At 33.6% G+C, this 22,976-nt stretch overlaps 3 protein-coding genes across 6 annotated transcripts; 2 read left to right on the forward strand and 1 right to left on the reverse strand.

Moving 5' to 3' along the window:
* Positions 1-4,766: 4,766 nt before the first annotated feature.
* On the forward strand, positions 4,767-9,119 carry LOC136235444 (uncharacterized). Of its 4 annotated transcripts, none has more exons than XR_010691796.1 (4): positions 4,767-5,000; positions 5,171-5,617; positions 7,506-8,092; positions 8,198-8,326. XR_010691796.1 is itself a non-coding variant. In XM_066025116.1 (4 exons), exons 3-4 carry the CDS (start codon positions 8,180-8,182, stop codon positions 8,909-8,911), a joined length of 654 nt encoding a protein of 217 aa, XP_065881188.1. In that variant the 5' UTR covers positions 4,776-5,000; positions 5,151-5,617; positions 7,506-8,179; the 3' UTR covers positions 8,912-9,119. The 4 variants fall into 4 exon arrangements, 3 of the variants coding, with proteins under 3 accessions (XP_065881188.1, XP_065881187.1, XP_065881189.1); XM_066025116.1 differs by adding an exon at positions 8,423-9,119 and having other exon boundaries at positions 4,776-5,000; positions 5,151-5,617; positions 7,506-8,344; XM_066025115.1 differs by adding an exon at positions 8,423-9,119 and having other exon boundaries at positions 4,776-5,000; positions 7,506-8,344.
* A 243-nt stretch (positions 9,120-9,362) lies between these two features.
* On the reverse strand, positions 9,363-12,039 carry LOC136235443 (succinate dehydrogenase subunit 5, mitochondrial). Its single transcript, XM_066025114.1, has 4 exons — positions 11,797-12,039; positions 11,002-11,312; positions 10,727-10,912; positions 9,363-9,593 (listed from the first exon to the last, which is right to left on the reverse strand). The coding sequence occupies exons 1-4, from the start codon at positions 11,951-11,953 to the stop codon at positions 9,537-9,539; spliced, it is 711 nt and encodes a 236-aa protein (XP_065881186.1). The 5' UTR covers positions 11,954-12,039; the 3' UTR covers positions 9,363-9,536.
* A 1,393-nt stretch (positions 12,040-13,432) lies between these two features.
* On the forward strand, positions 13,433-14,667 carry LOC136234940 (probable carboxylesterase 2). The gene has a single exon (XM_066024430.1). It carries the CDS (start codon positions 13,656-13,658, stop codon positions 14,625-14,627), a length of 972 nt encoding a protein of 323 aa, XP_065880502.1. The 5' UTR covers positions 13,433-13,655; the 3' UTR covers positions 14,628-14,667.
* Positions 14,668-22,976: the final 8,309 nt, after the last annotated feature.

Below are 22,976 nucleotides of genomic sequence, written 5' to 3' on the forward strand. Positions count from 1 at the left end.
TATCTTAAAAAATCTTTTCCGGTGGTTAGATACTTTTATTTTATTTGAATGAGTCTCACACATAATAACATATTTTTACTTTAATCTATTTTTTTTATTAATACTATTTATTATTGAAATAAATATTAAATTGCTATACGAAAGTATTGCTATATAGAATCTCCAACGGTCATATTTTTAGAAGAAGAAGAATTGTTTCATCCATAGGAAAAATAGTACATCTCGATATAAGTAATTAAAAATACAATTCAGAAATACGTAAGAGAAGCTTGAATGTGCATCTTCAATATCATAAGAGAAAATTACAAAACTAGGTCAAATTGGAGGCCCATTTACATATTTAACTCATTTACTCAACCTACTACATATCTAGACTGATTTTGTGTGACTTTCCCATAATACCCTCAATATTTACGCGCGTCTCGCGCCCTTCCCGTCTGACTTCGCAGATTCCATATTATGCGAAGCCTGCGAAGCTAATGTTTGGGTTTATATACGAAGCATGCGAAGCTTGTGAAGCTAAAGTTCGGTTTACTTGATGAATTTTGTTCGCATATGCGAAGCCTGGATATGTTTTGAAGCTAATTCACGAAGTGGTATATAACAAAAAAAATGGCAAGCAACAACGGATTCTAACATTAAAATCATAACATTATCAAAATTTACAACAAGATTGCCACAATAACAACATTAAAATCATAACATTATCAAAATTTACAACAAGATTGCCACAATAAACTCCTAACAAATCACTTCAAAGTGAACCTAACTAATCCGGTACCAATTTTGAATCGGATGAGTAATCTTGGTGTGCACCGTGAGACACGTCCATCCCAAAAGGTCCGGACTGGTACCGGATTAGTTAGGTTCACTTTGAAGATTGGTACCATGGGATGGACGTGTCCCATGGTGCATCCAAGATTGGCACAATCTCTCCTAACGAACCATTTCAGGAGTGAATGTGTCAATCTTGAGGGAAGTTCATCCCTATACAGGAAGGAAAATCATCCCCCCTGAAGCCCAGTACGCCGCCTTCCAGAAAGGGATGTTACGTATTCAACCACCTTCAGAAAAAATTAATCGTGTTAAGCAGAAAAAAGACGATTTTGGCTTCGCGAAATGAAGATTAGCAAAGCATGCGAATGTAAATGTGCAGGAAAAGAGTTGATTTTACTTCGCTAATCGATTTTTTCGCAAGGTATGCGAGGTCTGAAACGTGACGATCTACTTCGTGAATCGATGCTTTCGCGAAGTCTGCGAGGACTGAAACGTCAGGATCTATTTGCAGACTTCGCGAACTAATCGATTCGTGAGGTAGATCCAAACGTTTCAGACTCTTTCTCTTCGCAGATCTTTACGAAATCATCGATTCACGAAGTAGATCGTCAATTTCCAGACTATTTCTCTTCGCAAAGCTTCGCGAAACCATCGATTGCGAAGTGAATTCATGAAAAAATGTAGAAAAAACAACAGATACTTACATTTTTCACCCCTTTGACCCCCAAAAGCGACAATAACAATATGATAACATGGGAAAAACGAAGGAAATAACGTAGAATAACCATTTCTAACATGGTAACAAGAAGAAAGAAACCAAGTAACGAACAGGAAGATGAAGAACCATGGCTTCGTTTTCTAGGGTTAGGAAGTTGCAGAATCAAGAGACGAAGAGAGGAAAAAGAGAAATTCATTGTGATTTTGGCAAAATGGTGCAGATTTCGTGCAATTTAAAGGAAGAAATGAAGATCAAAAGTCTTCAAATCATTAATGCAGGAGCAACTTTTCGCGTAACCAAGAAGATAGGGGGAGCGGCCGTTCGCGAGTGGTGGGAAGTGGGAAGGTTAGGGGTATTATGGGAAAGTCACACAAAACCAGTCTAGATATGTAGTAGGTTGAGCAAATGGGTTAAATATGTAAATGGGCCTCCAATTTGACCTAGTTTTGTAATTTTTCCATATCATAATAGTGGACAATACTTGAAATATTTTTGGCACAACGACGAGAAATATACTCCATTTAAAATCGACTTCATAGTCTTTTTCTCCAATAATGACTTTATGAATCACGATCTTTTAATGAGTCAGATCTATATAATAATATACAAAACTCTTCTGTTTTTCTATGGAGAAAAACATAAAAACATTCATATAGAGAAATATACCACAAATTTACCATAATAGATCAATTAAACAATTATTCAATAAAGAAAAAACAAAATAAAGTAAATAAAATGCTTATCTTCTGGCTAAAAGCCGAAAGAAAACACCAAAACCTGAGTGAAAAAGAAGAGAGTTTCTTAACGGCTAAATTTAAGTCTTCATTGTTTTTTATTATCTACCAACATTAACCTATCATTATATTTATTTTTATAATATAACGGTCATATTTTTTTAACTTTGGTTTAAAAATCATTTAAATCATTGAGTAGTTTAACTAAACAATCACCGGAAAAAGATTAGGACATGTTAGAGAATGGGTAAAAGGGAAGTTTACAAAATTGGTACAATGGAGCCATTTATTTATTTTATACTCATTTAACCATTGTACTACCAAATTAGATTCTTTCAATACATTTTTCTAAGAATATCCTTATTTACATAAACCTTTCACATTCCTATTTCCGTTTGATTTTATAGTGATTTAGTATGGATTGATTGTATTATGTTTAGTTAGAGTTAATGTTAATGGATCTAACGATGATTTCGAACTCTTTTGGGTTGTATTTGTATGATTTATTGCTTTAGAAGTCTAAGTATTTGTTTCTGAGTTGATGTGCGATACTTCTTGTTTTATGATTTTGCTTCATATTTTATGATTTGTGAAACTATATTTATTTCTCATTTTATTATATGGGTTCATATTTTATGATTTGTAAAACTATTATCACATATAAATTACGTACACATTTAGTGATTTGTGAAGCTAAATGATAATTTGTGAATAAATAATATATGAAAAAAGAGAAGAAATTGAGATTCTGAAAAAAAAAAGAAATTGAGATTCGATTCTCACATCTATTGTCCTTTTCCCTTATTGAGATTTGATTTATCACGTATATTGTCGTCTTCTCTTATTCGATTGTTATAAGTAAAGAAGTTCATAACTTGGTAATTCCTCAAGTAACGATATAAGTAAAGAAGGAGAAGTTGGGGAGATAAAGAAGTTGAAGAGTCCAATTTAAATTGGGAATTGATGATAGTATTCAATGATTTGGAAAGTTGAGGAAAAAGAAAGTTGAAGAGTGTAAGATATTTTGATTATAAGATTGAAAATATCTAATTTATAATTTAGTAGCATGTATTGAAATACAAATGAGTTTTCAAAGATCTAGTTTTATAAATTTCCCTTGCCAAAAAGCACTGTCATGTTGCTAATCATTCTAATTCTTATTTTAACATATTGAACTATCTATTAGTGAATGTATCAATACTCTTATTTGACTAACTAGTTTATCTGGTTTAATTAAGAGAAAAGTATAAAAATAACTTTTATGGTTTGATCAATTTTTGTGGTTTAAAAGTTTATAAATATAGATCTTTGTTTTTTTACCGTTTATAAATTCAGTCATTTCTTTAAAAATGATTGTCGTGACCGATGTTCACGAACTTTTAAACCACGAAAACCGTCTTTACAAATCGACTAAATCACAAACTTTATTTTTGTACGTTTTCCTTCAATTAATAACCCACTAGATTTTTTTAGGCAAAAGGTATCCTGAGGCCCCTTATCTTTTATTTTTTGGTGCATTAAGCCCTCGATCTTTCATTTAGACACATTGAGCCACTGATCTTTCATTGTTTGGTGCATTAAGCCATCGATCTTTCATTTACACACATTGAGCCATTGATCTTTCATATATGGGTGTATTAGGTCCTTTTGTAAATCAATTCATATATGAGTGTATTAAGGGTCTGTTTGGTTCAACTGTTAGCTAATAGATGTTGATGTTGCTGTTAGCTATTTGCGGCTGTAGTAAGCTGTTTGTTATTAGTTGTTTAATTATTAGCGTTTCACTCCAAACCGCGGGAAATATATCGTTTGGTTAGGTTTATATAACCGCAGCGTTTAGTATTTTCTCTGGACACTGCAGCATATTGGAGCTTTTCACAAAAAGCTCTTTTTTAGAGCTTTTCATAGACAGTTGTTTGTAGTTACGTTATTATTGACAAAATTATCCTTCTTATTTCCATAAAATCCGTTTCCTTTTTAACATTATTTTTATTTCTAGAACAAAATTATCGAAAAACAAAGTTTTGTTGCGTTCAATAATTTTTTTATATAATTTATCTTTATTAATTTGTATAATATATTTTTTATTTTATAATTTATTTGTAGATTAATTTAAAACATGTTCATATTAGAAACACTCATATATGAACCAACAACATCAACAGTTGAACCAAACAACCCCTTAATACACTCATATATGAATTGATTTATAGAATGACCTAATATACTCATATATGAAAGATCAAGGGTTCAATGTGTCTAAATGAAAGATCGAAAGCTTAATACACCAAATAATAAAAGGTCAGAGGCTCAATGTGTATAAATGAAAGATCGAGAGCTTAATGCACCAAGCAATGAAAGATCAGGGATCTCAGTATGTTTTTTTGCCATTTTTTTACTATCGAAAAAAAAAGTTATAGTTAAATATATATAAAAAAATTATTACATAAAATTTTAACCATCTTCTAATTCTATTTTTAAAATTGATTATTCTAATCATTGAGAATTTAATGTGATAAAAAAAAATAATTAAGAGTTCAATATGTTAAAATGAAAGATTAGTTGCTAAAAAAAAAAACAGAATTACGAAGGACTGATGATGCTTTTCGCCAAAGAAATTGCTGCAAAGAAACTGCGGTAATGCCACAATCTAGTCAACAGAGACAGAGAGGGAAGCTTGAAATCCATGAAATTCTAGAATCACTCCGATTCACGTAATATCAGTGACCTTCTACAAAGCTTGGGCTATGACATCAAGATTTTACTTGCAGGTATGCCTTTCTTCCATTAGAATCCAGATATAGGCGCTATTAAAATGCTTTTTCGTTCTTTCTTTTTATTGCTCGCGTTTGATTTCAATGGTCTTAGAGTGTGTTTCCAATGATTTTTTGTTGGAATTGAACCTGGCACTTATTATACAGTAAAATCATTGATGCCACAGAACTTAATTTCATAATCACGGTAGCGATATACTTGGGAGGAAGATGAGTTCTGCCTCTGAAAAAAGAAGTAGCATCTGGAGTGTTTATGATGAAATCAAAACTATCCCATCAAATCCAGAAGCTCTAATGGCAGATATTGACTCAGCCATTACTAAATTAGAATACGCTCGTGCAACTTCAATGCTGCAACCTCCAACTCCATCTCCAACCCAATTAAATGTTAAGAGCCCCAATTTGGGTTCACTTCCTCATCAGTATGATGTTCGAATGGCAGATGAGGCTTATAGGGCTGGATGTGCTGCATTAGCTGCTGGGAAGCTTGATGAGGCTCTTCATTATTTGAATATTTCTCTCGCAAAATGTCCTCCTGATAAGACCTCTGCTGTTGCAAAACTCCACTCTCTAATTTCTCTTACATCACACCAACTCCACAAGAGTTAATTTTGGTATGCTCTTTCCTTCACTTGTTTATCTTTTTGTTTTAATTGATGTTTACCTAATCAGTTTAGGTGCTTTTTTGAGCCATATACACCAAAGAAATTAATAACATGTGTTTCTAATACTTCAGTTTGTTGTAGGAGATTTATCGATCATCATGCTAACCTTAATGGTATTAACACAATTTTTTCCTACTTCAGCTGAGTGCTAATTCATCTGATCTTCCAATGTGTAGGGTCCAGAATCACATGAAACGAATCTAACTAGGTTTTATTGGATTAAATTCATTATGAACTAAGAATGCCCTTACATGTCCATCAAAAAGAAAATAGAATGCCCATAGATGCAATGCAAACTAACTATAGGTTTACCCTAGAAGAACATTCAATTTACCCTTTATGTCTCCTTGTTTAATAGGTTTCTTGAAGTTCTGAACTAGTTGTTCATGCATTATTGATAAATAAGTTAGCGAATTTTTTTGAGAACCTCCCAATTATCTTTTCGGAGGAGTAAATGTTAGAGATAATAATAAAAGTTATTCTCGAGCCTTACCTATCATCTTAAGCTTTTGGGTCAAATGGTTTCTTGACAGTAAACATGTTGAGAAATTGTTGTGAATGTTACATCTAGCTCAGAAAATTTCAGACTTGGTCAATATGAACGGTTTCTTGAGAAAAAAAAGCACCAAGAAAACTAGATAAGGCAATCTTCACATCTGTTCCTTACCAAATAGAATCTGGTAAAAGAAGTCTCTTGCTTAGCTGTTGCTATATGGTTACTTTCTTCATATTTTCTTTCTTCAACTGTTTGTTTTTCCTTTTAGATTAATGGGCATCATTCTTGTCATCCTCTTGCTCAATTTATATTTCAAGAGTGTGTTCTGTTGATATGTGCATGTCAAACTAATGTATTCACATGCCTTTTGTTTGCTATCTTGTTTTTTTCTGAATGAAAATAGAGAAGCCATTCTGGTTGAGGCTTGCTAGAATTTTACTTCTGTAATTTCATACAGTGTTTGAAAAACTAAAATAAAAGCCATTTTGAGCTTCTTACATATAGATGCATATGTAATGAGAAGATGGTGCAAACACTTTTTCTCTAGCCATCCTGGCTCCTTTTAGTGCAGGGTTCCAAAAGTGTAGAAAATTAGAAATACAAAGGCAGTAGGAATGCATTTTAGGCAAAGAGTAAAACAGCATGATGGATAAAAGAGTGGAACATTGTAATAACAAGAAAAAAACCTCAATTATAGTTGAAATGCAGGGTAAATTCCCTCAACTTAGGCCCTACTTCCTTTATAGTCCCTTAACTTCAAAACAGACATAAAAATTCTTGAACTTTGCCTTTTACTAACATAAGTCTCTTATAAAAGTAAACGACATCAAAATGACCGCTAACGACCTCAAAATAAAATAGTCCAAGAATTAAAGTTGTTTAGAATCACATTTCCAATGGAACCACTTTTTTCAATTTCCCAAATCACCATTTTCCGAGCTTCTTCTCTCCTAACCAAACATCTAAACATCTCAAAACCAAAGAGTTTAAGAATTAAAATTGCTTAGGATATCATTTCCATCAGCTTTATCTACTATTGGACTGGTCAAAGGTTAAGAGACTTTTATGTTTGTAAATAGCAAAGTTCAAAAACTTTTATGTCTAGTTTTGAAGGTAAGGTATCACAAAGAAAGTAAGCCCTAAGTTGAGGGGCCATGAGTGTAACTTACCCTTGAAACACATGGGAAAGCAGTAGCAAAAGAAAATATTTTCATTAGCATGTGAAAAATGTTAACTTTTGATTAAAGGGTAAATTGTTGAATATGAAAAGTAATTTCCTTTCTCTGGTTTATTGAATGTGTTTAGGTTATAATACTGCATTTTTCGTTGTGAATTTGGCAGTTGCAGCAGTTGAGAGTTTGCTGTCCTATTATTTGCCCTAATGCCATGGTTTGTTATACTTGGCTTTTAATGGGGAGTTCCTAAAAGGGAAAAAAATGGGTGGTAGAGCAAAAGTTGTGACTTGTGAGCAATCATTACTGTGCAGATTTTGACTAGCTTTTTTGGTTTGGTAGTTGGGGCATCAAGATCATGAGGATGGGATACTGATCCAAACATGGAAGTAGTTGAATGAAGTACTAATTTGTAAAAATCTTCTTTAAAAGTCGTGAACAGACTTTTTTTGTCAATTTCTGAGAGTTGTAGCTTTCTGTCATAAAGTTGTTGTCATGTTGTCTTGAGATAACAGATTTATCATATGTGTAATAGAATTTCCATTATTGCTTGATGGTTAAATTACATATTTAGGGATTGCTTTCAATTTGATAGGACTGTTCTCTTACCCTTAATAAATGAGAAGGCGGTGCACGGTTGTGTTTTTCTTAAAATTCATTGTTAGGTTATGTGTCTTGTCCAAGTTCCCCATTTTAACTTTGTCTTGACCCCAAAGTTCATTCGATAAGCTGTGAGGCCACTGTCACAAAAACAAGGTCAATTTACATATAAACTCAAACTGTGACTTAGCATATATATTTTGTATTTTTATCTGTAAATCAAACATTTGTTCTTTCTGGGACATGGGTGTTTTTTATCAGGAAGAGCTGCCAAATTCTTCAAAGAAATGCAAGTTCCTGAAATCCACTTTGAAGGATGCATTTTCCAGTTGCCGTTCTTGTAGGCAAGTTTCTACTTCCAGCCCAGAGGAGGAGAAACCAACAAGTGACTTTGATGATGAACAAGAAGTAAGTTACATACATGTTTGATTTTGATATCCTATGTTCTAATGTTGCATATGAATTTGTTTGATTTTCTTTCTCCAGGTCATTGTTTCAACGATTCGAAGCCGTGCCATGGAGAGGTCTAGGCAGAGATCCTTTGTTCTAACAGATAACTTTTCATGGATGTTCTCTCCAAGAACTGGGGAAGTGTTCTTGGCTCCGAAAATTGCACGAGAAAAGGATTACAATGATGATGAAAAGGAGGAGATTGAGATAGAAGAATTTGTTTCAGTTGGAAGTTGTTTCTCGTGTTGTTCAAGTGGTTTTATTTCTGTGGAAACAAACTTATCTCGTTGCTCAAGCTTCAGTGAAGTTTTAGAGTTACAGGATTTTTCAAGGCTTTCCATATTTCAGCAATTGTGCCACTGCGAAGGATGGCCATTTGGTCTTTGCCGGAAGGGTGTTTTGCTTCCACCTTTGCCTAAATCTCCTTCGGAATCTTGGTCATGGCGTAAAGGCACTAGAAGTGTCAAAATGCCTAGAGTTTTACACACTTCATTTGACACTGCCCTCCACAATGGAGTCAGTTAGGGGCAGAGGAACAAGGGGTCATGGATGGTCCGTCCACCCCAACTCTAGAGAGAGAAAAAAAAGGAATTGCAGACTGAAATTTCCACCCCTAAATGTATAATTTCAGTATGCAATTTCACTTTATTTCGCTATGCAATTTCACTTTATTCGAAATCTCTGTAACGGATTTGGCATTAGTGATACGGAACAAAAATCATTTTTTTTCTAATGCTTAGTCCTATTTGTTTTTTTTTTTTTTTTTTTTGTAATATTTAATAAAATTTTGTCCATTGATCCCTCGATTATTTATTTCTGGCTCCACCACCACAACTCCCTCACATTATTTAATTTTGTCTTTCTTAAAGCTTCTTTAAGTTTTCTTGTATGTAACATTACTTTCTCTTCTTTTATATAAAATGGATTAGAGTATAATCTTATGAATAATAACTTAATTTCAATATCAACCAAAAAAAATTGATAATGGAGAAAACTTTTCATGCTCCTTTCACATTATTTTGGATGAACAATTAAATTTTATTACAGGGTAGAAATTTAAAGTTTTCCTTGGGGAGAATACAACCTCTCTCCAACTATTAAGAACATGATTCAGAACACAAGATATGAACAGGTACATCATACTCTTCCATTAAGCTCTGTGTTCCACATAAGAACCTGCAAGTCCAGAGGTGCCAAGCACAGTAACCTGCAAAAACACCAAATAATATCAAAACTGAATGACTACCATCATACGCAAAAGCAGGATCACGTGAAATGAAGAAGGGATAATTGCCAAATTTAACCCTAATGTTTTAAGCGAAGCGCAGATTTAGCTCTAACGTAAGAAATTGTGTAAATTTAACCCTAATGTTTCCAAGCAAGATCAATTTTAACCATACGCTATTGAAAATTTGAAAAAACTGGTTTAATTGTTATTTAACTGTCACATTGAACATTCAAAACAAGTTAGTAATACACTAAATATCTTATACATAATTGATATTTGGAAGGTTTTCAGTGATAGTTAAATACCAATCAAACAAGTTTTTTCTAATTTTCGATAACATAAGGCTAAAATTGATCTTGTTTGAAAACGTCAGGGTTAAATCTGCACCATTTCATAAGTTAAGACTAAATATGCACTTCCCTTAAAACTTTAGGGTTAAATTCGGTCTTTATCCTAATGAAGAAATAAAACGCTCGAAGTTGAAGCATTAAATGTCAGAATATCTACTCTATTGTCAAAAATTCTTGATGAAATTGTTTTAGCCAAACTTTAGAAACAAGAAACCCGCTCTTTTGTGCATAGGTAATTTTATTAAACTGGACGAGAAATTGAGAATCATGTAACTGATGGAAGCTTGCATAAGACTCGGTCAAAACTATAATTAAATGAGTATATCTAGATGCATATACAAGTTATGTTTGCATATACTACATTGAGGAAACCAGAATTGCTAACGTAATGCTTTTACAGACTGATCTAGCACATCATAATCCTTTTATTAATGCTTTGAGGAACTTCGGTGCCATGATAGGGAAGGAGTCAGGTTAAATCTCCTTGCATTTCATATTCTATTTGATTTTGCTCTATATTGTTGGTTATATGTTTTCAGATAACTAATTTCTTTTCACATAAGTTAGTATTGAAATTTGTTTTGACAATAGAGTAGATATCTACCTCTTTTTTGCTTGTCTGAAATTTGTTTACCATAAAAATGTACATGGTCCTAACATGGTGTTTCTTCTTCAAACGTAACAAGAGCTAGATCTTAGTAGTATAACCTATAAGCTAGATGAAGTAGTGGATGCTGTAATAGAAAAATAAAAATGTAGTACCTTTCCCCACTCTGAACCAAGCCCGCTGCATCTCATCTTCAAGTATATCATCTTTGAACCCAACTCTGTCTCTACTTTCTTCCTCAAATAAGTCTCATCAGGCCCAAATGCATCCAAATATGCAGAATATCGTTGAAAAACAGTGCGTAGCGCATTGGCAAATTCATCTGACAAAGGTTTTACATCCTACAGAAAAACCGCAACCATCAAATTGCAAGAATTGCCATAATAACAAGCAGAGAACCAGGCCATGAACTCCAAAGTAATAATGATACCTCACCACTCAATCCAATGCTGTCATCTAGTTCCATTTTTAGAGACATCAGCATGCCGCTAAATTCCTCAACAGCTTCAGCTGCCCGGAAAACATTCTTCAAGATTTCTTGAGCAGCTTTGTCATCAGTACTTTTGGACAATGCCTTCTTCACATCATGGATGACAGTGTCATAAATCTCATCCCAACTTGCAGCCATCAAGTCCTTGAAAACATTATGAATGTCAGAATCCTGTATGGCAGGCAAGTGCGTTGCATCTTCACTAAAATACCGTCTGTTGCCAATCCCAATTACGAAACGAGAATCATAACCTGTGCAAGAATTCCCCACAAGAAGTATACTAAGAACATGAAAAAGCATCCATATCCACCAGTATACCGAACTGATTCAGTACATCTTTGGATGTTCTTGTAGACTTGTATGTTACCATTCATTTTCAAATACACATAAATATTCACATTGATAAGCCGCAGAATTATTTCCCCTTGCAAGTGTAGACCGTGATAATTAAACAGCCAAAAGGATGAACAAAGTAATCATTGCCAAAATCAACCATTAACAATTAGCACACTTAAGCGTATCAGGAGTTCCGAAGTCGCTGAAAGTTGTCGGCTAACAGGACAGGAAGGAATTCAATTGAGTTTTACTGAAGCGTATGCTAACAACAATAAAACAAAAACCTAATTCTTTTATAGAAAAATTGTAACATCATAGAATTGGATTGAAATAACGGCATCGGAATCATTAAGTGCAACTAAAGATGCAAGAGGATATAGAGAGAGAGAGAAAAAGTACCAGAAGTGATGCGATTGAGAGGGGCAGGAGCAGAGAGAGTAAATATTGATCGGGAAGCCAAGTGGTGGCGGAGATGGTGACCGGTAATAGCTGCGGAACGCGAATAACGGAAAGACGCAGCTCGGCACACGGATCTAAGTAATACCATCTTTTCCATCTTATTTCTGCTTGTTCGATCAGTAACTGCTGTCTATATAGCAAAATAGACCTAACACAAAATAAACAAAAGGCATCCACCGAAGCTTAATGGGAAGCTTAGAATATTTTTATATTAAAAAAAGAAAAGCCAAATGATCATTCCCTAGTCCCTAAATTATTCCAATTTCCATCCAATTCCCCATTTTTATAGGGTAAATTACACTCATGACCACTAAAATTATCCATTTTAACATTGTGGCTACTTAACTCCAATTCTTAACGGTTTGGACATTAAACTTTACACTTTTTCACACGGGTGGTCACTTAACGCCTTAAAACGTCCATTGACGACCTCAAAATAAAAAATTCGAAGAATAAATGATATTCTAAAGAACTTTAATTCTTGAATATTTTCATTTTGAAGCCGTTAACGGTTATTTTGAGGAATTAGTTAAATTTGAGTAGCCATTAGTGTTAAAAAGTGTAAAGTTCAGTGGTGATACCGTTAAGAATTAAAGTTAAGTGGCCACAATATTAAAATGAGTAAAATTCAGTGGAAGCTATGAAGATTATTTTTATTATGAAAGGAGAAAAAGGCTTTTTCAGCTTGCTGCTCGCTTTCTTGCTCGCTCGCTCGCATAAAGACTATAAACTTAGTATAATTTTCGTATCTCTTCAAAGTGTAAAGGGAATTCCTAAACACTAAGGGAGTGTTTGGTTGCAACAGAGCATTTGTGATCCTATTTTCAAGCTCACACTGTGGTTGTGAAAACAAACTATGCGCTCAAAAAGACACTACAAAAGCCCGAGGTATCCAGGAGGTACACCGATTGGTCCATCAAACTTTCCCAGTTCGATATTTGATTCGAAGCCAGAAACGCAATAAAAGCCCATGCACCTGATTTCATCATCGAATTTACTGAAAAAACGGAAGCCGCTTCCGGGGGCCTAACTAACCAAAATTATATTTTTCATATTTTGATTTTTTAAGGAATAATGTCCAAATTTCTCCCTATTGTTTTTTAGAAAGTGCATATTTACCTTTAACATATAAAATACTAAAAATTTATTCATAAGTTTTTAAGTAAAATCAATTTTATCCCTAATAGAATTTTTGAAGGAATTGATTTATCGTTATTTGATCTATTATTTAACTGTCACATCAGAAATTTCAAACGTCAAATATATCTAAAATATTACTCGATAGTATATCAATAATTAGGTTTGACATATATATTTTAATCCTAAAAAAATTATCTAAAATATTTAATATATTATTAATATAAGTATATGCTCTAATTTATTGATAAATTTATTTGAAATGCTTGATAAGACAATCTAATCACGATCAAACGTTATATAGAAGTATGATTAAAAAAAAACGTTATATAGAAGTAAAATCAATCTTTTTGTATAGACTTATTATTCTTCCAAAAAAAAAAAAAAAAAAAAAATAGATTTTATATTTTTATTTCTGATTACATTAGCACCCTTATGTACATAGTTGAAATTCAACATTGAAAATTATTTCTGACCCAATGTTGAAAATCAAAATGAAACAAGCAGAAAGTAAAATCCAAAATGATGAATAGAAGAACATATTGGGCCAATTCAAAATTCCAAGTCATCTAGAACGAGAGGAGGAAATAAACTCTCTCTAACAACATAAATCACCCATCTTCTCATCTTCTTCTTCCACAACTGTTCTGTTTCTCATTCCGATGGACTCCACCACCACCGAACTAGTCTACGAGATCAAAGGCGCTCTCCGAGTATACAAAAACGGCACCGTTGAACGATTCCTCGACACTGATTTCGTTCCCCCATCCTTCAATCTACCTCCTTCCCTTTCTTCCAAAGACGTCACTATAATCTCGGATCCCAACATTACAGCTCGTCTCTACCTTCCAAAAATCGATTATCCTAACCAGAAATTCCCTCTCCTCCTTTACTTCCACGGCGGCGCCTTTTGCCTCTCATCGCCGTTCAATAACAAATACCACAACTACATAGCCAAACTAGTAGCTGAAGCTAACATCGTTGCAGTTTCTGTGAATTACAGAAAAGCCCCGGAGCATCCAATTCCAGCTGCTTTTGAAGATTCATGGGCTGCACTACAGTGGATAGCTTCCCATCGTAACAATAATGGACCCGAGCCATGGCTAAACGACCACGCAGATTTCGGTAGACTGTTTTTGGCCGGTGAAATTTCCGGCGGTAACATTGCTCATAACTTGGCTATAAGTGCTGGAGCTTCCGATTCCGGGCTCGGGATTGAGATTCTGGGGGTTGCTTTAGTGCACCCGTTTTTTTGGGGGTCCGAAAGCGTAGGATCCGAGTGGATGGATCCGGATAGGAAAGCAGCAGTAGATGGATTGTGGCCAATGATTTGCCCGTCAAACCCGGATAATGATGACCCGCGGGTGAACCCGGTGGTAGAGGGTGGGGCGGGTTTGGTAGGACTTGGATGCAAGAGAGTGTTTGTTGCGGTGAGTGAAAAGGATATATTGAAAGATAGAGGGTGGATTTATTATAATGTGTTAAGTAGGTGTGGATGGATGGGTGTGGCTGAAATATGTGAGACAGAAGGAGAAGAACATGGGTTTCATTTGAATGATTTGGAGAGTGAGAAAGCTAAGGACTTAATTGAAAGTTTGTGTTTTTTCTTTAATAGAGATATGCCTTCCTTTTAAAAAAAATTCATTCAATGGAGACCTCAAAACTTTTTGTTTCTTGTAAAGCTTATTTTGCAATTATAGTTTCTCCCTCTGAAATGATGAATTTGTTTTTAGTCATTTGAGCTCTTTGCCGATCTTAATTTAGTTACGACGAAGGTGTTCCGGCGGCAGAGTTGGTTCAATCCTTTCTGCTAACGGTGGATGGTAGATAGGTTTGTCAACCGAGTAAGGATTCTCCAATCCTGCTGAGGATCCATGCTTACATGGATCTTCGGAAAATATTTTCCATAAGTTGGGAATTGAGAATTTTTTATCCCCAAAATTAAAACAGGGAGTAAAATAAAAGGATAAAATTCTCGTAGGGATTTCGATTTCGAGGGACTCAAACGGGCAGGGATGAGGAGAGATTTTTCCTCTAATTTATATATGGGACATAGATAAGTATTTTTTTAAATATTTAAAGATGGGGATGGAGAATCATTTTGAATCATTGTGGTGTTCCGTTACAATTTTAGATTGGAAGACACTGTTAGGAATACACCCTAATAAAGAAAAGAAATGTTCAGCCTTAACGAGTGATAACTTGTTACCTGATCTTGATTACGTGTTCAAGTCGTGTTGATGATCCGACGTTGTAATGAGCCTACAAAACATTATACATGTCAGATTGAGCCGGAGTCCGGCAAACCCGATCTGACGCCTAAGTCAGTTTCTGATTTAGGATCGAATGGAAGGGTATAAACTACTTTGAGGTAGTAGTTAACGTACTGAACTTTGTGTCTATATTTGTCTATTTATAGTGTTCGATTAGGTTTAAAGTTATTACTTTCTTGGAAATCCTTACAGAGCTAGGATTTCTAATCCCTTAAGAAGTTTGAACCCTAGGAGGAATCATTTGTCTCATAGGATTCTAGAAGATCCTTTGATGTCCGGAGGTTAGAACCTCGTAAGTTGCGATAGGCTACCGTTCGTTGGGCTTGGACCGTGACGGATATATCTAGGTTGTTGAAGTGTAGGGATGGCAACAGGTAGTGTACCCGCGGGTACCTAGCACTACCCGACCCTAATGGGACTACCCGTTCCCTGTATAAAAGGGTATGGGAAGGGTATGAAATCAAAATAATTACCCGTTAGGGTAATGAGACGGGTATGGGAATACCCCCCAGGGTACCCGTTACCTGTCATAATTCTTTTATATATTAAAAAAATTATTGTTTTTTAAGTGTAATATTTGAGATTTTAAACCCCAACCTTTTGTTTTTCAATCATTGAGTGATACCACTAAGCTACTTATTCTTATTGATTAAGGTTCAATTTTTAGATAAATGATTTATTAAATTTATACTTTGTTAAATTTGTAATATTTTTTATTTTATTTATTGATTTTTAACGGGTAAGGGTATCCGTGGGTACCCGCGAATTAAATGGGAAGGGTATGTGATGCAAAAATATATCTGTTAGGGTAATGAGACGGGTACGGGTAATTAAAAAATAAACGGGTAAGGGTTTGTGATTGACACTACCCGCGGGTGCCCTACCTGTTGCCATCCCTATTGAAGTGGGTCATGGACCCTCTCAAACGTTGTTTGAGCCCTTATTACATTTGGACTTGGACCGCAATGAGGATGGTGATAAGGTCACACGTGTGACATGACTTAGTGTGATATCAACGAGCTAGACATTTTGTTATGAGTTAGGATAAGAAAAGTCTTATCCAACCTTTACAAATAAGGTTGCAAATGGATTGGGGTGGAGATGTGGACTTGTTCGTCCACCCATGTTATTGTCCCCGACTTAGATGCAAAATCCTTCATTATGTTGTTTAGTTCTTTCTAGTTATAGTTTTTTTTAAAAGAGAATAGATTTGGACTTGCAACTTGCCCCTTTGAAAATAGAGGTATCAATTGAGTTATGCTCATTTGGTTGTTGTCGTGTCCTTTATTGGTTAGATATCAACTATTTATTAAAGGGATAATATATAAAAATAGGCTTTAAGATTTTTGGAAAGAACCAATTTATCCCTCACGTACAAAACAACATAATTTCATTACCAATGTTTGTTAAAAGTACAATTTAAGTCCTTACTACATAAATTAGCACAAAATTTGACTATACTATTAACCCATCTACACATAGGCGTCACATATTTCAGTTCCAATATCACATTCCTCTTTCAATATTACTAATTGACAATGTTGTGTCATCTTATTGTCAATTTCTGTTAATGGGGCTTTTAATTGTGCCATTTGACTATGTCATGGTCCAAATGTCCTTACACACAGACAAGGCGAATGCTTGGTGGTTGAGCTTGAGTGTGGAATGCGAGACGACTATCATTAATTGTACGTGTTATTTAGATTTCGCCTTAGGACGTGCATCTAATCACTAACTTGGTTTGGAAGGTGTTTCCCCTAATGAGTCTATGAGAGGGAAAACACCATTAATTTGGGATGTTATTATGAACTTGTCAAATTAACGAAAGTCAATTCAAATTGATATTAAAATATCATTTGAATTTAACAAAATATTTTCTATTAAGATTCATAATTTTATTTAACGTATATGTGATATATGTAGAAAAAAGTTGGAATTTTAATTTGATAAAAATATGATTACGTGTATGTTATAGATGTAATTTCAAATCAATTCGAAATGTTATTTCAAATCAATAAAATTAATCAAATTAATTCAAATTGAGAGGAAAATGTCATTTGAATTTAACAATATTTAAAATATTCTTCATTATAAATTATATTTTATTTAACATATATGTGATATATGTAAAATAAAATTGGATTTTAATTTAATAAAACATAATTACGTGTATGTTATACACGTAATTCCCAATGAAAATAATCAACTCGAGAAAATAAAACCAGTCAGATTAATTTAGATTGATGTGAAAATTTCATTCGAATTTAATAAAATGCATAAAAATATTATTTATTAGAATTCATACTTGTTTATCGCATATGTGATATATGTGAGACATGATTGTGTTTTAATTCAATAAAATATAATTACGTGAATGTAATACGCGGAGTTTTAGACCAAAATAAATCGATTCGAGAAGTTATTTTGAGTCAGTAAAATTAACCAAACTAGTTCGAATCAACAAGAAAATGTCATTCATACTTATAATATATCAAAAATATTCTTTATTAAAATTCATATTTTATTTATTGTATATGATATACGTAAAATAAAAGTGAGTTTTAATTCGATAAATACGATTACGTGTATTTTATACACGATAATCCCAAATTAAAGCAAAGTTAAACCTAGAATTCTAAAACGCACGAGTATCCAGCTTACAACTACAATTTAAAAGCATAACAAACAACAAACATGTGATATTATGATAGTACAAATTTATAAGGTGGGATAGATGAGACTACATTTCTTCTCTACACGTAATCAGAAAACAAACTCAAATCTCTTTGCATACTATCCTTACCAAAATTAAATCATACAGAGTGAATCCGAATAAATAGACGATCAATCATGCCCACACACAATTCCAAGAAATCATTGGTGGCGACTCAAAATTGAAACAAAAGGTAGAGCGACCCGACATATGCCCCAGTTGGGGGATAAGGTGTGACATCACAAATGGGTGCTCTCGGCAACATATGGGCAATGTCCGGTGGCCAACTCTTCTCAAGAGTTTTCTAGTGTCCTGGAGGGTCGGTCAGTACATGACTCTTCCTGGCTTCACCCTTATGCACGAGGACATTGCATGAATTAAGTGGGGGAGAATGTCATGGTCCAAATGTCGTGATACGCATATAAGGCGAATGCTTAATGGTTAAACTTGAATGTGGAATGCGGAACGACTTTAACTAACAATATGCGTTATTTAGTTGCAGCCTTAGAGTGTCAATCTGGGCACTAAACTAGTTCAGAGTTGTTCCCCACCCCTTATAAGCCCATGGGAGGGCGAAAACCAATAGGCGGAAAAGACCTGATAACATCCGGATTATAAATGATGTCATCAACCGTAATTCTTTATAGAATGAGGAATAATGACAAACCGTTATTCCTTCTAGAAGAAGGATTAATGGTAACTAATGTAGGACTAATGAAAATTAATGCAGGATTAATGACAATGAATGTATTATTAATGCAGAATATTCTGATAGCCCTTCAATTTGTTTAAAACATGATCAATTAATCGCTTGGTTGCAAAGAAGTAAGTTGTATGCAGAAGATATATTACACATGCCTTGGAATGTAAATATATAGTTATGGAAAAGCTATCCTCTCTAATATTAAACATCATGCTCCGACCATAATCGTTTGATTTTTTCAAGACGCGTGCAACACATATTCCGTGTGTAATTTACTTTTTTACAACTGATTGATTACTTGATTACGTTTTAAGGAAGTTGAGAAAATATCAAATATTTTAAGCAAAATTGAGACTATTAGAACATTTTGAAAGTTCGGAAAGCTAATAAAACTTTTTTGAATAAATTAAGGGGTAAATGATGTATTTAACCAAGTTTTGGAAGCGGGTCGCAATTGTATTTGTTGAAAACCTTGTTAGAATTTTTCCTAAAAAAAATTCCTGTTGAATTTTGGTGTTTTCATAAATTTTTGTGAATTTGCACATTTTATATTGATTTGATATGTAATTTGAAATTTAGAAAATATATGAAGTCCAGGTTTAGACTCATTGGTGCTCGTGCCGATCTTGATCAAATTTTAATCCAATTTTATTGAACCGAGCTTTGACCGAACTTCTCATTAACACCGGTTGGAGGGGATTTTGACTATGGGCCTAGAATTGGGCTTCTTGGCCTTGGTTTAGTCCATGGATGGTGGAAGGAAGGCATGAGATTCACAAAGATAGAAATGGAAGACGAGAAAAAATCAAAAGATAAAAGGAATAATAAGAAAGGGAAGAAAATATTTTAGTAGTCAGATTTGGCTTAGTAACCTGTTAGAAACGTTGCTCAATTTTAGTTGGTTAACTGTTATCCATTTGAACTATAAATTTAGGGCGCTGTTTGTTTTGAAATTTCGAGAAAATGTAAATGAAAAAGGAAATTTCAATCATTTATCAGTATTTATTTTACCCAGAAAATTAGTTTTTACCAAATTTTTTATTTTATCATATTATTTAAGGTATAATACTTATTTTAAAATATGATTTTAACGCATTTTTTTATTAATTTTGTTTCAATTTCCTTTAATCCACCGTTATTAAAGTTGAAATAATTAATTTTAATTCATACATTTGCATGTAATTAATTTAGGAATTCATAAAAAGTAGTGTTGTTGCCTGCATTCTTATCCCATTCGGATCTCGACTGGTTTGTTGATGGTGTTTGTGGGAAGCTGCTGGCTGATCTTGAACATGGTGTTACCATTTTTGCAGTAGTTTGTCACCAGATATGGAAATGGAGAAATGAAGAGATTTTTGGAGGAGGAACTGTTGTCACTCCCAATCTGTTTAATTTTTTCTCCAGAAAGATTTGGACTATTGTGGATAGCTTCAAAGAGGACACTTTAGCTGGGTCTATTCAGAGGAGGGAGGTCCATCTCTTTGGCTGGAGTAGGCCTAGTGAAGGATTAGTGAAATTGAATACTGACGGCTCTTGCCTGAAAGATAGTAAAATTTCTGCTGGAGGGGTGTTAAGAAATGCAGGAGGTGACTGAGTGTATGGGTTTACTCAAAATTTGGGTAAAAGGGTCTTCCTTTTCGGCGGAGCTCTGGGAGAATTATTCTGGTCTCAGATTAGCTATTAATCTGGGTTTGAAAAAGCTGATCGTTGAATATGACAATATGGAAGCTACAGGAATTTTCACATGCACCTTAATGTGCAAGTGAATTTGCTCATTCACTGTTAGATCCAGGCTTATTAAATCTAAGCCTCAGGATGCTTTGAATCTCCACATTAGGATTCTAATAAGCTTAGATCTAACGGTAAATGAGTAAATTCTACATGCTCATTAAGGTGCATGTGATCAAGACTGATGGAAGCTATCAGAATGATCTCTGATTTGAATACTACTTGTCTAAGTAGCAAAAACTTAATCAAAGGGATTAGAAGGTTTTGTTCGTCCTTCGAGACCATCAATTTCTGTCACATCTTCAGGGAGCAAAACAGGGTGGCGGACCGTCTTGCAGAAGAAGGCCACATGAGGATTCTGAAAGTTTCTACCTTCTCTTATCCTCCTAACTTCCTTTCTTCTCTTCTGATGGATGATATGGTGGGGGTCGGTTTTCCTAGACTGATCCCGGGCTAAGTCTTTATTTTTATGGTGTTTTGTTTTTCCTTTCCTATCCTACAAAAAAAAAAGTATTGTTAGAAAGAATTCATGACTCTCGTTAATTTTTTTTGAAGTAAACAGACACAAAGAGAATCTGTTGTATATCATTCACTTTCTGAAACTGAAATAAACAGACGTGAAAATTTATGGTCATTCATTTTCTTTCTGCTTATTTCACTTTCTATATTACTTTTGATTATCCTTGCGCGAACCAAGTCTTCTAACATGATGCCAATAATTTTTACGGAGGTAATTGTATTTATGGTCCTTTAAATATTAGAAATGTAACGACAATGTTACGAAACTTTATTTTTGAACATTTAACTCATCCAATTTATATCTAATTTCTCTTTCTGTTGTAGTCTTTTTAACTGAATTCTGCCGATAATAATGGATTAATTCTATAAATAGCAGATGATTCTAAACTGCTAAATAAATTTGCCAAATGGATTTTTTTTTTAATCACATGTCACCAAATTTAATCCAATTAAATCGATCTGATCTGGATTGAAAAGGGAAGAGGCCTCTTTTTTTTTTTTTTTTTTTTGACATAAAGGTGTTAAGGATTTGGTGACATGTTATTTTTTTTTTAATTTTTAATTCACTTAAAAATTTTGGTTGATCATATGATCTATGAATCAATTTCGGTGATTATTATCGGAATTTGGTTCAAAGATTACATAAAAATCGCATATAAAGTTAGATGGTTTTAAGTCAATTACTTTTATTAATTTGCCTAACTAACCGAACAACAACAATAACCAACGGGTCAACCCGTTGGGAAAAGGTGTGGCAACCCACATGGTAACCAACCGGTTGGTTGTTGTAAGTACATATTTAAAGATACATTAAATATGAATAGATGTATGATGGGTTGACAATTATCGTGTTTGTATTAGTGCCATGTCAATTATTAAATTAGTATTAAATAAGTTAATCCTAATCTAATTAAAAAGAAATTGTACCACGATCATATAGATCTGATGGAGTTAATTCGATTTGATCACATATAATTTTTCTAATTTATCTATATGTTAATAATAACATTTAAAATATATGAAAATATGATAATATTTCTAAATAGTTTTAGTCATTAACCATCAAAAGTTTAACTACTAATATCATTCTAGGTTCATATAATGTGTTTATAAGGCTTCGTTTTTTTTTGCTTGAAATTATTGTGCGTTAGAATATTTTTCTAATGTTTCAGTGTTTATTTCCTTAGGAAAATAATTCAACGGAAAATTTTAACTAGTCAACCAAACAAAATAAAGAAAGTGAAAATAATGTTTTACCCTTTTAAAAAAAGTAAAGCATTTTTTTAAACTTTTTGGAACGCTACCCAATTTTTTCTTACCCTTCTGAAAGATGAGATACCCACCACTTCTGGTCGTTTTCTGATGGCGTTTAGTGTTGTTGCCAAACACCGTAAAGTATTTTATTTTCCAACAACATTTTTTTCTTTACTCGATATTTTCCAAAACACAATATTTTCCAACAAACAAATGGGGCCAACTCACACAAATTTTACTATCTCTATTCTGAATTACATGTAAAAATATGAGAGGTTCAAGTACCGTTTGCATGTAATAACTGAAATTTTATTACATTTCTTAATTATTTAAGATGACATGTATGAACATTAGAGAATATGATAATAATTTTAAATATTTTTGTTATTTCGTGTTATTTTTGAATTAGCAGCTCAGTCCTAATTCAACCTAAAAATATATGTGTCAATTTCATGTCAATGCAAAAATGACACATTATCTATTAAGTTAACCATAAATACTAAAATTGTGTATTAATTTCATGATATTGGATGGTCTGTAATTTTTCCACCTCTAGATGGATGTGAGTGACAGAAAGCTTTTACCATGGGTTTTATTCAGAGTTCGATAGAGCTAAGCGTTTAAAGTTTACTAGAAGGTACCCCCTCGTTATGCTTCGGATAAAAACAATTAATCTTAGAAAATGAGTTAAGGTGCAAAAATACCCTAATGTTTTGGGTCAGGAGCAATTTTACCCCTAATATCTAAAATAGTGTAATTTTACCTGTAACGTTTCTAGCCAAAAGCAATTTTA

The sequence above is a fragment of the Euphorbia lathyris genome, chromosome 7 (genome assembly GCF_963576675.1).
Source record: "Euphorbia lathyris chromosome 7, ddEupLath1.1, whole genome shotgun sequence".
NCBI lineage: Eukaryota > Viridiplantae > Streptophyta > Magnoliopsida > Malpighiales > Euphorbiaceae > Euphorbia > Euphorbia lathyris.

Excerpts from the sequence above, each read along its gene's own strand:
- LOC136235444 (XM_066025116.1), top strand. The coding sequence starts at position 8,180 with ATGGGTGTTTTTTATCAGGAAGAGCTGCCAAATTCTTCAAAGAAATGC. Across the intron at positions 8,345-8,422 it reads ACTTTGATGATGAACAAGAA|GTCATTGTTTCAACGATTCG; the intron begins GTAAGTTACATA and ends TTCTTTCTCCAG.
- LOC136235443 (XM_066025114.1), bottom strand. The coding sequence starts at position 11,953 with ATGGAAAAGATGGTATTACTTAGATCCGTGTGCCGAGCTGCGTCTTTC. Across the intron at positions 11,313-11,796 it reads TCTCAATCGCATCACTTCTG|GTTATGATTCTCGTTTCGTA; the intron begins GTACTTTTTCTC and ends ATTCTTGCACAG. Across the intron at positions 9,594-10,726 it reads TTGGTTCAGAGTGGGGAAAG|GTTACTGTGCTTGGCACCTC; the intron begins GTACTACATTTT and ends GTGTTTTTGCAG.
- LOC136234940 (XM_066024430.1), top strand. The coding sequence starts at position 13,656 with ATGGACTCCACCACCACCGAACTAGTCTACGAGATCAAAGGCGCTCTC.